The sequence below is a fragment of the Microdochium trichocladiopsis genome (genome assembly GCF_020744255.1).
Source record: "Microdochium trichocladiopsis strain MPI-CAGE-CH-0230 chromosome Unknown B0I36scaffold_12, whole genome shotgun sequence".
In the NCBI taxonomy this organism is placed as follows: Eukaryota; Fungi; Ascomycota; class Sordariomycetes; order Xylariales; family Microdochiaceae; genus Microdochium; species Microdochium trichocladiopsis.
Genome location: NW_025763555.1, coordinates 784,148 through 799,209, shown reverse-complemented (window position 1 = coordinate 799,209; position 15,062 = coordinate 784,148). Strand labels below are relative to the sequence as shown.

The following is a 15,062-nucleotide window of genomic DNA, read 5'->3' as shown; positions in this document are numbered from 1 at the left end:
TGACCAGTCGAAAGCTGGGCAACGATGGTTCCGGCCACGCAAGGAAAGGGTTCATGCTGGCAAGGATCAAAGATGAGGCACGGGTATGGAGGATCAGGCAACAAGCTGCGATGGCGTGCACACCACAACGACAGGCACCTGTGATTGACCCGGCCGATGTTCTCGGCCAAGCCTCAACTTGATGTCAAAGCTGGATGCGCCGGCGAGGGCCATGCGAGTCTCCATCGCTGTTCTATGTGACCCTGGAGCGGCAAGGGATTTGTCGTTCGTGATAGCTGGCTCGCACAGCGATCGAGGAGCCAAGAGTCGCGCAGTGGGCTCGGGATTGCCGTCGTCACGTAGATTTGAACGACTGGAAGGTCAGCTTCTGATCCGTCCTCGTCACACGGTATGAACGCATAGAACGCTGTCTCGGGGACACAATTGGGGTTCTCCTTCTTCTTGTGGTTGTTTTCCTCGGCCTTCTGCTGTAGCAGTTTCTTGGCTTTCATATACCTGATGCAGCTCTGGAGGTCGTCCCAGCGAGGGCCCTCCAATGCTTCTTTGGTCGCCCTGACGCTTTGCTTGTGACCTTAGCATCCTCCAGTCGAGTAGGGATGCCCTTGAATCGCCACCCATGCGCGTTTGCAGTACTACGGAGGGTGACTGTGTCGCTCAAGTGGCAGGTCACAGGAGCAGTCATATTTCTCGGCACTTGGCATAGTCGTGGCATGTGCGTAGCCTGCGTTCGCCTTTGAGCCGGTGCGGTCTGGATTCCTGGATGAACTCGATTCCGACCTTTTTCAGCTGACTTCTGTGCTTCTGTCTCCTTGACGCCATTGCCGTCATCGGTTGGTGTTCCCTTCTTTCCCAGATTGAGTGCCATCAGATGGCTCGTTGCTGCAGTCCTCGCCGCGAAATGTCCTTGCCGACAACGACGAGAACCTATGGCTGGTAGACTTTGGGGGGGGGGGCGATTGGACAAAATTATGGGACGACGAAGCCCTGAAGTCAACCCAAACCGGGGGAAAAAGCACTGAGAAGGATCGGGAATGGGTTTCAAGAGCTGATCGCAGGGCAATAGCATGAGTTAGGTAGCAACAACTTTTTTCAGGCGATTGCAGAGAGAACCGTAGTGACGTGACATGAGATGATATCACTTTTGGCAAACGAGTTTCGTCATGTGTTCACTGAGTACACAGGCAGGTCTAGAGGTTCCTATACAGACGGAACAGGCACGCAAAATAACTGCCCGTTTGGCACATGCGTTCGTGGCGTCGATTCTCCAACTCCCACTCCTGCTGAGTCCATTCCCCTTTGGGTCGTCGACCTTGCACTCATGAATGAGCCAGCAGAAAATGGCTACGCCCCTGTTTTTCCGTACTTGACCTCTAAGGCAGCGCCACGCCTTTCTCGACATTGGCATCCTCCCACCCCGGCGGCGTACGTATGACACAGGTTGGCTTTCTCCAATATAGAACATGGCGTTCGCCGTGTCGCAACGCGCTGAATCCTGTGGGCTTAAGCTCACATCCTTCAGGCAGGATGACCAGAACCCATTCCAACTGTGGTAGCCTTTTGTCGTCAAGCATGCTTGCCAGCGCGTTGGAACACACCTGCGCGTAATTTTCCTCCTCCGGCAAAGTGGTCCAGAACCAGCGCAGGCTGATCGGCAAGTAATCACACAGGTCCAGCTTCCCGGGTGGATCCAGGCCAAACAGTGCAGCAAGGGGCAAACGCAGCTGCTTTAGCTGAGTACACTCGTGCCTCAGAGACCCGATCGCGCCACCGTCCGATTCAAAGTGGGAAATGCCGGGAAATCCCAAATCTAAACAGCGCAGGCCCGTGGCGCGTTTGCGGAGTACAATGCCGTACTTGCTGAAGTCAAAAGATTGTCGCGCCATGCGCTGACTTGGCTTCAGGACGAGAGTGTGGAGATTAGGATAGGCCTCCAGCATCTCCTTCACGAGAGAGGGGTCAGGAGATCGGTTGTCGCAGAGACTAAGATTCTCTAAGTTCGGATGAGAACCTTGGGAGGTATACAGCTCTCTGCGCGGTGGCCCACCAGGGAATATGCTGTCGTCCCTTCGTTTTGCCTCTTCCGCGTCTGGGCGTGGGCCCATGCCCGTGAGACCCCAGTCTATTCCGCTAGTCTTCAATGTCCGAAGCTTGGTAGACAGCACTAGCGGGCGGATGTTCGTTGAGTAGAACCAGAGCCAGTCCTGGGGTGGAACCGGTACAAGAAAGCGTGGTAGGGATCGCTCTTTGCGTACAAGTGTAGAGACCGCAGCTTTGACAGCGGCGCTGGCGTTCTCGATGCTGCATCTCCACCTTCCTTCTCGTAGTCAATGCGGTCTTCGCACAACTGAAACAGCTGCGCAAGCGTGTCGAGCTTCTTGCATTCTAGCTGATACACATTTAGGTGTAACGTCTGGACATGAGGTGTCAGGCAGAGTATTGATGGAAGCCAGGTCGTGTTGTCGTCGCGGGAATCAGTCGTGATGTGGTTCTCATCCAATTTAGGAGGACTAGAGTACTCCAGGAACGCGTCAAGCACTGGCCAGTCATAAATATCCTTCGCAAGTTCATGGACTCGATTATGGAGTGGCTTGACGGCTTCGCGTTCTTCTAAGGTCAAAGGCGGACTAGACTCGCCAACCTCATGTACATGATTGCCTAGTTCGGGCCGTTCGCACAGAGTCTCGAGGAGCTGACGCGTCGGGTAGATGTAGCGGTATAGTAAAGGTTCCGCGACACGGCGTAATTGACGAGAGACGCGACTCGCATAAGACAGGTTTCTAAAGTTGGGCTGGAGGTTTTTGATAGTGTTGCTGGTGGCAGATTCGGTAGGGACGAGGTTGTTGAGAATTTTCAAGATGATCTCTTCAGGGAGGTGGGGTAGCATCCTCGTTCTGTAAGCGGCGCGCATGCACGCCTCGCGACGTTAGAGAGAAAGAAGAAGAGAAAGCAGGAAGCTGCTGGCATGGTCGTGACCCAGGAGCGGATGGCTGAGCTCCTTTTGACCAGCTTGGGCTGAACCCCATGCTGTGACTGACCACGGTTGGGGTCCTTGCACACGCGTCGTGCCAAATCGGCGGCCTGTGCCTTTATGGTGCATGGCATGCAGTGGCGATGCAGGGGTGCAGAGTGCGTATTGTGACGGTTGATGTGTATTGTGGAGGAATGACTACATGTGTGACCCCTGTGGGATGGGGACCTACTGAGTAAGTGTGGGGTGGGTGTACTGACCACCCTCACAGTGCACCATAGCTGCCCGCTGACCCTGTTTCGCTCCTAATCACCAGTTCCCAATCATGGCGCTCAGTGGGATGTTCCAGGGTGCTGCTGCCCAAAAGCGCAACACACAGGCCCAATAACAGCAACACTTTTCTAGCGTCCGGAGCGCCCCCGCACGACCCCGCAGCGCACGCCTCCTCTACTCTGCTCCGCAACCTGGCGCACAAGCTGGAGAAGGTCATAGCGCAGTTGAGTCTCACACGCAGCAAGGCCCGACTTACAACACCACGAGCTAAGCTCTCGGGAGCTATCACCCAACGCCAAGTAAGCCGACCGCCATGGGCTGCCGACACAGGCTCGCCCCTAGCGCCGACGCAACCCTGGGCGGGGAACCACCAAGCGCACGCAACGCAGCCTCGGCGGCGGCGACGAACTTCTTCGCAGGACATTAGCATCACAGACGCGGCATGCGCAGGCGTGGGACGTACCAGAACCTCCTGGGTCAAGAGGCTGAGTGCACTCAGTAGCTTTGAAGTCCTTGATCCAGGTCACGTACTTGTTGACGCGCTGGCCGGAGTGGTCGAGAGGGGACAGCACGTCATTGAGTTCCCTGTCGTTCAAGCCCTCGTAGCAGTCGCTCACACCCGGATGGCTAAACCTCGGAACGGGCAAAGGGGCGGTCTTTGGCGTGGAAAGACACGATCAGTCTGGCTTGCGGTGATCTGGTAGTATCTGATACATCAGTCAATCCTCCGCCGCTTCGAAGGTGAGGATGCCTTTCGCGACGAGGTCGCGGAGCAGAAGCAGCGTGTGCTTGGCAGTCTCCGCCGAGAAACCAGCGGAAGAGCCTACTTCACCCGACTTATGATGTACTCGCGAAGATTTTGGAGCAGCCTGAGCGATGGGGATAGCCTTGATACCGTGTTGGCACACCCGACCGACAAGCATGTCGTGCAGCTTGCCTGCAGCCCTCGGCTCGACTAGTCGCGCATGTGAGAAGCAACCTCCAGATCCCGGGAGGATGTCACCTCCATGGGGAAGTCATGCAGGGCCTTGGGAAGATATCTCCGGGCTAGATCGAGGACTTCCCGGGTGCAGGTCCAGCGCTCCGGGCTGTGGTCAATGGGCTGCTGCTGACCTTGATGAGCTCGAATCTGGGACAGAACTTCTCATCGCTCTCGTCAACCACATCGCGGCTGTGCCTGCGGATGTGCTCACGCAATTACGGAAGTCGGTCGGCCGTATCATCCTTGTGGCTTATTTTATGCTCGGCGTCCATCAGCTAGAAGGATAAAATATGAGCTGCACAAGAGGTACACCACCCCCGTCTGGCAGCGGGATAAGAGTTTGTCGATGACGGCGAGCTCGGCCTGGCCGGCCTTGATTGCGTGGGAGAATGGGAGATGGAGGACCTGACGATCAATGAGCCCGCCGAGTTTCGACGTAAGCATGTGGGCCATCTGCTTGCTCTGCGGCTTGCCCACGAGCACGCGCATCAGCTTGTCGCCGTCTGCGGGCGAAGTAGGCACGACGACGGAGGATCTAACCTCGCCCGTGTTCAATTGCATGACGGCTCATCTCCATGGACAGGGCTCTGCATGCGTGTGGCAAGGTCGGCTCGAACGTCGCGAATGAGACTGGCGCCCTCGATCTCAAGGAGCAGCCATTTGGAGTATTTGCTGGTTCTCCGTTAGTATGACCGTCGTTCTGGAGCTCCTTCGTCAAAGCGTCTCCTTGAGCGTTGGCAATTTTCTGCGCTCGTTGCAGTCTTGTCGATATCACCGCATACTCCATAATTCCCTCCCAGTTGTCACCCGGACGCACCCGGTTGTTGTGGATCGACTGCCCCGGCAAGAGCATCATGGCGATCAATGGGAGCTCGTGGATTTTGGGAGCTCGTGGATATCCGCCACTTTGTCCGTCATGAGCCTGCGTATGTCCTTGTTCAATAGATCGACAGATATCTGACACGAGCCCATGGGGTCCGCCAAGTTGGTTTGGATCTGCGCCTCGCCAACCACGAGCATCATAGGAGCAAACTACCTCTCTTCAGGAGCCGTGCAGCTGACCTCCAAGATAGCTACCCTCATTCGTCGACTTGGCCATCGTAAATACTCGACGTGTGGATTGCACCGCTATCGCTGACAGCAGGCAATTCTTCACGGCCGAGCCGCCAGATTGCCTCCGGGCAGCCCAGTGCACTGTTTCTTACAGAAGCACATCGCAGCCACATTGAAAGTCGTTGCTACCCATATATGGCAATCCGATAGATCTTGAGGCGGCAGGGTAAACTTGGCCGAACTCCCACAAGCATGACACGCTGTCATTTAACAGACGCAAAAATACCATCACTCTCCTGCTTTGCCGAGTCCACCCACGACCGATGGTAAGAGACGATGGCATTTAATCATCCGACCGCCCCAACATGATGGTCGCAGCCTGACGACCTCTGTGAAGATATCCACGAGACTTTTCTATGCCGCAACAACAGTACTCAGTTCATTTTGCCTCCCATATGAGCCGGCGGTAAGTGCAGCACGGCATCCCAATATGATCAGCCAGCTCTTAGCTCTCGTCAAGGGGCATATTCATCCTTCTCAGATCCCCGAGGAATCTAATCTCGCCATGCTCAGTGCACCGCACTGTAACGAGAACGACAATTTCCACGTCTCGACCTTGATAACCATCAATAGTGGACACTTCAATTTCCTCTTCAAGCCCCGTGATCGCGGATCCCCTAGGCAGTGTACTCTGCTTTGTATAATGGTCTGCCTGACGTGTTCCCCACGAGCATCAGGAAGAGGGACGTCCGACAGCAGCTGACAGATCCGCCTGCGTATTTGGCGGCATTTGACCAGCTGCTTCCACGTCACTGCAACAATCGTACAAACGTTCAAACGACGAAACGTCGTAAGCAAGGATCGTAGTGATGGCCTGCACCGCGAGACGGAGCTGTATATCGTCTCCAACTAGGACCGCCTGCTTGCACGTCCTGGTCCGCGGCATAAGAGATGAAGCCTCAGTTTGCTGGTAAGCCTCGTCGGCTCTTACGAGCCCGAAGTCCTCGGATCGTCACAGACCAATTCCGGCGCCGACGCAAGTGGAGAAGGCAATTTGGCAGGACTCTACACGTTTCTTGGCTTCTTGCATGGACTTGTACGACTTGTATAGATCTCTCTGCTCGGCCGTCCAGCGTCTACTACCCGAGGTTCTCGGCCGCTTTGCGAACCTGTCCTGCATGTCAGAAACAGCTTGATGGACAAATGGTTACCAAACGAACAACAACAAAGTGAGGGAATGGAGGAAACTCGCCTCGATTGAGACTCTAAGAGCAGTAGGGCCCGTTCGTCCAGTGTAATCAAGATACCGTCTCATCAAGTTGTCCACTGCATTTAAAGTGGGCGCCATGGCAAGAATTCTCTCATCTGGAAACCGGTCCAGCAGGCCAACTATGATGGCGACAATTGTCTGTGTCTTGCCAGTACCTGATGAGCCCCAGATGAGAACAAGTGATTACACCAGAGCAGAAAGCATCGCGGTTCTCTGTCTTTCACTCAGGGAGAGCTGAAACCGTGCTGCGAGATCACTAGACCGTCTGAATACTGTATGGTGTCATTGGTGCACAAGCGATCTTGTCCGATGCCAAAAGCTCGTTCGCAACATAACAGTATTGACGAAACGCCACATAGCAGCAAGCAGGGCGCGCGATTTCATGGCAGAGACGTAATTTGTCAGGATCCACAAACATCCTTCCATGGATACTGGGAGTGGCTGAAAACACTAGAACGGAACCAAGCCCAGGTGACTCTGGACCACAAGTGCATCGATGCATGCCTTTCTGGCCAAGGGCGCGTTTGTGGGCTTTGGAGCGGCCGTTGAGCAAACTTTGGTAGAATCAATACGGAAAATGCATTCGACCAGGGGAAATCTATCTCGTTTTTTCTTGAGGCCGTGTCGCATGTGCATTCCAGATCTGACGATTTGTTGTTCATTATCTCCATGGATACGCTCCAGAGCGATGCCCACAATGTTATTAGCAAAATGCATGGAGATCGCTGCTTTGATGGTCCCAGCAAGCAGACGCGGACTTTGGCGCTTGAGGCATCCCAAAAGAATATCTAAGGCTACATCCGGGAAGTGAATGGTTGAAGCGCACAGCTCGAGTAGACTCTTCATACCGTTCAGCGTTGAGCATGAGTCAGGAAAAAACCGTTACAAGGGCCGAGGCAAGTAGAGCATCTGCCGAATGGGAATCGCCTGTCATCGATCTTGGAGCTTCAAAAGCATTATTCCCGGAACGTGTGTGCTTTCAGCTCCGAGCCCGGAGAAGCGAGCCTCCATGGAGGGTCCATGGTTGCAGAGCCCAGGTACACAGTTGTCAGAAACAGGACTGTCGCGTTGTCCTGGTTCACGTAATGAAGCTGGTGTTTGGAAGGCTTGACACTCATTGAAGGGCATCCCTGTACCCTTCTTCAACCACACCAATTCGGTGGCGATGCCGCAGTTAGTCCTGGCGCTCCCTGTTGCACTGCTTCCCCGCTGTTGAGGCTTCAAAGAGAGATGCGGCGACCTGAGGGGTGCGCGTAAAGCACCGAAAGAATCATATCCTTGCACGGAGCACCAAGCCAAATGCACTACCACTTTGGTACAGCTCTCTAACTTGCATTCTGACGAGGTACACGGCGCACGGTCGCATTCATCTTCGCCATACACGGGCGAAGTTCAGGAGCTTATCATCACTGGAGTACTTCAGAAGGCTGCTGCCGCCTCGGCATGCCGATTGGTCCTGCGACCTTGCCTTTCGTCCTTGCGGTTTTTGTTAGTAGGTGCCAGGCCATATGACACTCTCCGGCTCGGTCGACCACGCGCTCATTGAACCAACCATGGCTTCGTCCACCGTGACTTCGAGCTCAGGCTTGAATAGGCTGCAAGAGACCTCTCGGACATACTAATCAAGGTCTCCAATCTTGCGGAATTTGGGTCAAATGGTCGGAAACGACGAAATAGAGCGAGGAATTGGTCTTGGGTCATGACCTCTTGAAGGGATGGCAGGGCCTAATTGACTTTTCTGGGGCAACCCGCGTTAAGTCGGGACCTTGACTCGACAGCTTCATCAACGAGTACGGTACGAGATGCTTATGTTTGTTGCTTCACCTGACTTTTTTCCTCCGAATTATTCTTGCCTGCCAGGTTAATCTCTGTCTGTATCGCAAGTTGTTTGTACCACTTGGACTAGACCAGTACGTACCCCTAACCTTTTACTCAACAGCTTCTGCCAGCAAATAAGTCAGTTGAACTTATGTCTCTACGACCACTTCAGGAAGTTATTTCAAAACATCTAGCGATTGAAATTCTTTAAATCTCATCCTGTATTGACTTCGATCGTTTCTTTTGTCTCACTCGTAGCAGGAAATTACATTTCTACGAGTGCATGTTCTGACTGACTGGTCGTTTTTATCATTACCTCATCCTGTAACTGTGACTGTTATTAGCTGTTTACTGTTTCCTTTCTAGTATTCATTTTTGCTAGAACTTGGCGCCGCTGGGCAAGACATACTGCGAAAGTGTGTATATCAGTCCATGTTTGAATTCTACTGCTGCGAAAAATAGTGTGCTTGTCCCATCATCTGTGCATGTTTGCCTCCTCCATTTATGTGTCGCATCACAATTGAGACCAGAAGAAAGATTGCGCCACAAGAGATCTTCAGTAAGTTCCCTTTTTCTTCATTATTTTCTTCCTTGTTACTTCACAAATCTGCCAATCAAAGCTCATTCTTGCGTTCGGCAGATTTGTGAAAGTCAGAAGGTGACTTTAATGAATAATAAGCACGATAAATTGGATTGGTGGTAGGGTCCGGAAGAACGTGAGATTGACACATATTCGCTCATTGTTCTATTATCGTGCGATGATACTACTAAGCATGTTCCCGACTTCTTCTCGCAGTATCAGTGAAGTCACCGTAGAAATCAGATAACGCGAGTCAGATACTCACAGATTTTGGCCATTGGTGAATAGTAGACCTAGAACAAGTGGCTTACTTTATTGTGCATACGTGATGGAATGAGCCGGCGTTACTAGCCGGCGTTACTCCCACTAGCTTAAAAAAACTGGAAAAAAGCAGAAGAAATACACTAGTTATGGAATATCTTACTAAGCTAGTCGGATCGCGCACTTATCATTTTTATTGAACACACATTTTGTTTCTTGAAATTTAGGTATGTAGTCACTGGATCAAAGCGCGGACTTATGCTGAAAAGTTATTGGATTTTAGAAATAGTGGTGGCGCTCCTAGGATGGCAGAGCTCTCTCAGAACAGTTTTCATGACTTGCGATATGGCGGCCGACTTCACAGGTGCTTGAGCTCACTTGTTACAGAGAACTCGCTCTCTGCCTGGCAAAACAGAGTGAGCTGCGATTACCACGAGGAAGCTTGTCGCACTCCTGTTTGGCTTTGTAGCTTGTTAATCCGAACACATGTAATATGCAACACGATAATGCCCAGGTCAATAAAAATTGAGACTTATATGAAAGCAAGAATATGGCTTGTGATTTGCAGGTTGTAATAACAGATCCAACCATGATAAGTTAACACTTAAATTTACTTGATGTTGATCTCACAAAGAGATATATTCTCGATTCGCAATGGGCGAAAGGTTTTGAGCTCATGTGTCTATAAAGCCTATTATTTCTTTTATACTATGTAAGAATACCACACATCTGCTGAGAACAATTTTCTCTGATACTTGTTCACAGGCCGACGGAGGGATTGGTTGTTCACGAGATCAAAAGTATACTAGCTACATATAGCGCGTCGATCATGGTGGATATAGTCCTCGTTCAGCCATGCGAATTTGGTGGCGAGTAGTTGCTTGCATATATAGTCCCAGACCGATATCAATAATCTGTTTGATCAGTTGATAGATCATGGGACTTCTTGATTGATGTGAGAGCAATGAAAGTAGAGGAAATACAAGGTCTACGACGAAGATACTAAAGAATAAACAAGAACTGAAAGTAGATGAAGTCAAGGGTTCGTGACAACACAAATATCCACATACGTCCAAGAGCTCCTTGATTGATCCATGGAAATGCGTGGCAGATATAATCTTTTGTTCCTGGTGGACGAAGCGCCAACAAAGCCGCAACATGGATGAAGTTGGACAGACTCTTGGAAGCGAAAGAGTGGCCATACAGCGGTATGAGGGACAAATCCCGTATCTTTGAAATCTTGGGAAATTTATGGCAGTAGTTGAACAAATACAGCGCATTCTCCTTATCGTTGCAGACGGCCTTTACAATGAGAGTGAAAGTCATATTTATCATCACATGTGGGATGCGCTATATGCCGTCGCATTGAGATTTGAATTTTAAGGAATAAGAATCGTCTTCGATGCCTGGCTGATAGATAACACGGATTGTGGCACCTCTAGTGTATTTATTGTTGGCTTCTCAGGGCTTACCCAGCACACACCTCCTATCGCGATTTTCGAGAACAAAAAAGTGCTACCCTGAGGGTCGATTTCCAGCAACAGGCATCACGTTCGTTGTCTCTCTTTTTCCTCTAATCTAATGCCAAACAATTGAATTTGGCCTCCGAGAGAGAAAATATACCCTGATTGCTTATACTCATTCTTCGCCAGGGTAACTACCATGTTATTTAACACGTTATTGTCACGACTCAGAAAACATGGCAACTTCTGCATGAATGAAGGTTAAGCATGAAGAAGCCATTATCGATCCAGCCAGCTAGCACGTTCTCTTTTGCTCATTGGGCACGTAACAAAAACCCCTCAAAGAATTAAAGAAAATAATGAGTGACGACAATTAAGGATATGAAATACAATTTGGCGCGTGTGAGCGAACGATGAGGGCAAGTGAAAGATAAGAGATGAATAGACATGACTTGGTAAGCATTAAGTGCCTCAAGCATGCTTCTTTGAAGACCATTAAATATAGTCAGCAAATGAGTGCACCTCAATTCCGACACTCCCGGAAGTGACTTCATTTGCAGGAGCACTTTGTTATGTGAGATATCGATGCTTTTCTTTTCCAAACAGATTCAGGAGCTCGAGAAAGCACATCTTAATTTTGTGGTCCAGATTTAATTCGACTGTATCGAACGTTCGGGGCCAAAGCTATACGATAGCTTAAATACGTGATTTTGGCACTTTCTTTGATATTTCCAGGTAATAAAATAAGATAGATGCATAGAAAAGAATTGTCTGTTGATATAGGAGATATAGAGGTTAAGGTCGCTACCATAGCTTGGGGGTGGCATTTTGGTGGCAAGTGTCGGGATCTAGAGCGTGTCGGCTTCTGAGTGCCGCGACTTATGCGTCATCCGAAAAAACATAAAGCAGGAAGCAACTCATGATTATCGCTGGAAGAGAACGCAGAGTTGCACACTTGCTTGTGGTCGGCATAGCCACTGACTGGCTGCCAAACCTATAAGGTCACGCCTATATCCCTCACAGAAATTGAGTTAGAAATGTGAATCTGAGAATAGATAATGAAATAATAAGAGAGAGATTAGTGAACACTAACTAGATCCAAGGTCGTGGGCGTTCAAACAGGACAACATTTCCTGCCCTTCAGGGGCAGCAATTTCTTCCCCCAACGCCACGATCACCATCCCATATCAATTCTGTTACACAAACAACGTTCCAGACCATTGATTCAGTGTATTTCTTATTCTTCTTTTTCGCTTCTCATTCCAACAAAGGCCTCGGTATGTCTCATCTATCTAGCTATTCCTTTCTGTTAAAGCTATTGAAGAAGTGCTCGAATTCAATGAGTTTTTTTTGAGAGTAGTACTGAATTGCATGATCAAGCAAGCATATACTACAGTTTTCGAGATCGGAGTCAATGCAACAACCTCCAGGAAATGCATCACTTCATTCTACATTTGTTCATCATTCTCATTTTTGACAAAAGCAGACCTAGAATATGGCAATTTCATCGCTTGGGTAAAACGAGTTTGTTCGGGCGTATGGGGGGGCATTCTGACAATATTATGGTAGCACAGACATTCAAATCCCATTTTGGAGATTAACTTCGATTAATGGTAGAAATGATCTTCTCTGCAATGAAAGTACCAGTAATCCCATAAGAGATCATCTGGACTCTGATACTAGTAGTGAAGAATTGCACCGTGCCATTGAATTATTATTTCACATGGAAGTAGAAGAATAAAATCACGCCGGGATATCAATAAGTTCTATCATGCACCCAATGGGTGTGTAACCAAAGTAACCAGGCTTTGCATATGTTCCGAAAACGGCGGTTGACTGACATCGTTCTATACATGTATGTATGTGGCTAGAATTTACTGAGATGGAATGATGATTTTCAACCCAGTTATACGTAAGCACGCTGGCCTTGAAACATGCATGGAGTTTCAGATCGCCGTATAACAGAAATGGGCCAACGAAGGGTACTACTACCAATATGACGACCCGTTGGCATCATCACTAAAATTGAGCATGCTTAGCATTTCTTCGATGACTATTTCTAAATGAAGATTGATTCGGGAAACGGTACCCATAACTATGTGATTCCTTCACCTGCTATTTTCTCCATGCTCAAATTTGCCAAGTCTCGTCGGTGAAAGTCTCGGTGAAAGTCTCGGTGAAAGAGTATAATTAGTTCTATCGACTGTCCGAGCTAGAAAAGTTTCTATCTGCTTTCATTGATTTCCCAGAAGTGTTTTTGCCGAAACTGGAAAGGGGCTGATGGTTCGTTTCAAAAACTCGTCACCAATAAATGAAGAATAGGTATTTTTTTACATCAAGGTTCAAAGACTACCATTCCAATTGCAGATGTGTGACATGAAACATCTATTCTCCAGTCATTGGCTTAGGATAACGACTCTGTCTTGACGACAGAATTGTATTTGTACCAACATCGATACTATCAGCGGGCTACCTAGCTCTGCCGTTTTTTTATTTGGAAAGAAAACCCCAAAAAACCGCTATATGCACCAATCCCTCGAGACATACATATGTGGTGGCGTCCTCCTTAATGAATCATCTGTCTACGACAGTTTCAACGCATTTAGCGTAGAGCTTCTTCCTCCCTATGTACACTTATAACCAATCGTAGAATTCTGTGATGGGATTGTTGTTTCTAATTTTTCCTTCAGTCTAAACTGTACTTACTTGAATCACATTCACGGACGGACCGAATCGTTTCCGCCTCCGGGACAAATGGAGCGCGCAGGTCCGATTCCGCCTCCCAGCACACAATGCAAGAAACAAGAATGGAGAGGTTTCAGTGAGTGAGATCAGTGTCTCCAGATCAACTTACATGATATTGCCGTAGGCCGACGTACGCGGGATAAGCCCTCCTTACTTCCGGGGGCTCTGGAAACACTATTCACGAATTGCGATGATAATGAAGAGCTTTAGAAGGGGACTTACCTAGGACGACTCAGCTCATGGCCAGCCTACGGACCGGTTTATCGAGTTAGTTGAGGATATCTTCTTTGGATTCACTGGAAATGAGCTGTATCTCTCGAAAGTAACATCTTGTGTAAATCTCATTCACATGGAATGCACGCGACGTCGAAAACACGCGCATTCTTAATCTACTGAAAAAAGTCTGGATAGCTGCAGCTGGAATTCCGGACACGCAACTAGCATTACAACAGTAGAGTTGATGCGCTACATCAATGGAGCAATCGAGGCCACTCATCCACACCACAGGTAGCTGTTGTCTTTCGCCGTTATTGTGCTGTCCAGGAATGGGTAATGCAGCTTGCTATTCACCTAATTCTGTGTCCGAGGGAGGCATAGTAAGTGATGTGATCAGATTGCTTCAAATTGATTGCCGTGTCATGATACACTCGCGACCTGGTCTTGATGACAGATTGTTCACAAGTAACATTCTGGTTGCAACATTATAGTTTATAGGTCATACCAAGCAACCAATAACGATCTCAATATAGCGCATTCAAGTAGAAAGATTGTACAACACTTACTCGCACCATGTGTACGCTTAATAGTCTACGAATACTTAGGAGGACTTTCGTATTCGAATATGGCTTCGTAAAGTGCACCTTCAATGATTTGATCATCATTGGTCTCCATGCTTTATATTAGGCATTTCGCCCGCGTTATGCAAGAGGAATACAGTGTTACAGCCGGTTAGTAGATGCAGGAGCGCGTGGTGCTGCCATTGAAGCTTATCGAGAAGGTGGTGCGATGAGAGGTTATTTGGGTTGTTCTTTCTTTCAGGGCTCATTCATCAGTTCGTCAGCTCGCTGATAGAATGTGTGTCCAGACAGAGGGCCTTCCGGCGCGCATTTTTGGTAGTGTCCGGCCCAAAGCTTGCTTGCCCCAGTTCGGGGAGGGGGGTGCCAGTCCTTTCTTGGCTGTTCATGCTATTTCATGCGCGGCTCCAACAGGACCTTGCGATCCATTGATCACGATTCGATTCTTGTCATGGCACTCTGTTATGCCATAGTTGGTCCACCTGTCTCAACCTCCCTTCGGCACTCAAGAAGATGAGCTTGACACTTGCTTCAGTAGAAAAGCCCAATAGAACTTCTGCAATTGAATTAAATGTGTGAAGTCCCTGGGGCTTTTAAAGCTAGATGGTGACTTTAAGTGGTTTGGTAACTTATATAGCGGCAAGGAGTGGCTCACCTGGTCCACTTGCTTGCGGGCCACCTTGTATCGAACGTATCGCCTCACAGCTAAGAAAGGTCTAGAGATCGTAACGATAATTCACGTGGATTTTCAAATTGATGCAGGAGTGCAGACTACGGTCGGCGGGACCACACTTGCTTAAGAACGCGTCGTTTGGGTCCCCAAACATCGGAATCGGGGCAGTCGCAATTGAGTAT

At 49.3% G+C, this 15,062-nt stretch overlaps 3 protein-coding genes across 3 annotated transcripts; all 3 read right to left on the bottom strand.

Annotated features, from left to right (window-relative positions):
* Positions 1 to 1,139: 1,139 nt before the first annotated feature.
* Positions 1,140 to 4,164, bottom strand: B0I36DRAFT_396342 (uncharacterized protein; the record flags this gene model as incomplete). The annotated part of the gene is made up of 6 exons (XM_046161547.1): positions 1,140 to 2,161; positions 2,311 to 2,860; positions 3,004 to 3,084; positions 3,498 to 3,523; positions 3,705 to 3,897; positions 4,069 to 4,164. 6 exons carry the CDS (start codon positions 4,162 to 4,164, stop codon positions 1,371 to 1,373), a joined length of 1,737 nt encoding a protein of 578 aa, XP_046005864.1. The 3' UTR covers positions 1,140 to 1,370.
* Positions 4,165 to 4,478: 314 nt separating this feature from the next.
* B0I36DRAFT_254080 (uncharacterized protein) lies at positions 4,479 to 4,784 on the bottom strand (the record flags this gene model as incomplete). Its single annotated transcript, XM_046150797.1, has 1 exon — positions 4,479 to 4,784. One exon carries the CDS (start codon positions 4,782 to 4,784, stop codon positions 4,479 to 4,481), a length of 306 nt encoding a protein of 101 aa, XP_046005863.1.
* Positions 4,785 to 5,732: 948 nt separating this feature from the next.
* B0I36DRAFT_396340 (uncharacterized protein) lies at positions 5,733 to 6,627 on the bottom strand. The gene is made up of 2 exons (XM_046161546.1): positions 6,031 to 6,627; positions 5,733 to 5,988 (listed from the first exon to the last, which is right to left on the bottom strand). The coding sequence occupies exons 1-2, from the start codon at positions 6,220 to 6,222 to the stop codon at positions 5,782 to 5,784; spliced, it is 399 nt and encodes a 132-aa protein (XP_046005862.1). The 5' UTR covers positions 6,223 to 6,627; the 3' UTR covers positions 5,733 to 5,781.
* Positions 6,628 to 15,062: the final 8,435 nt, after the last annotated feature.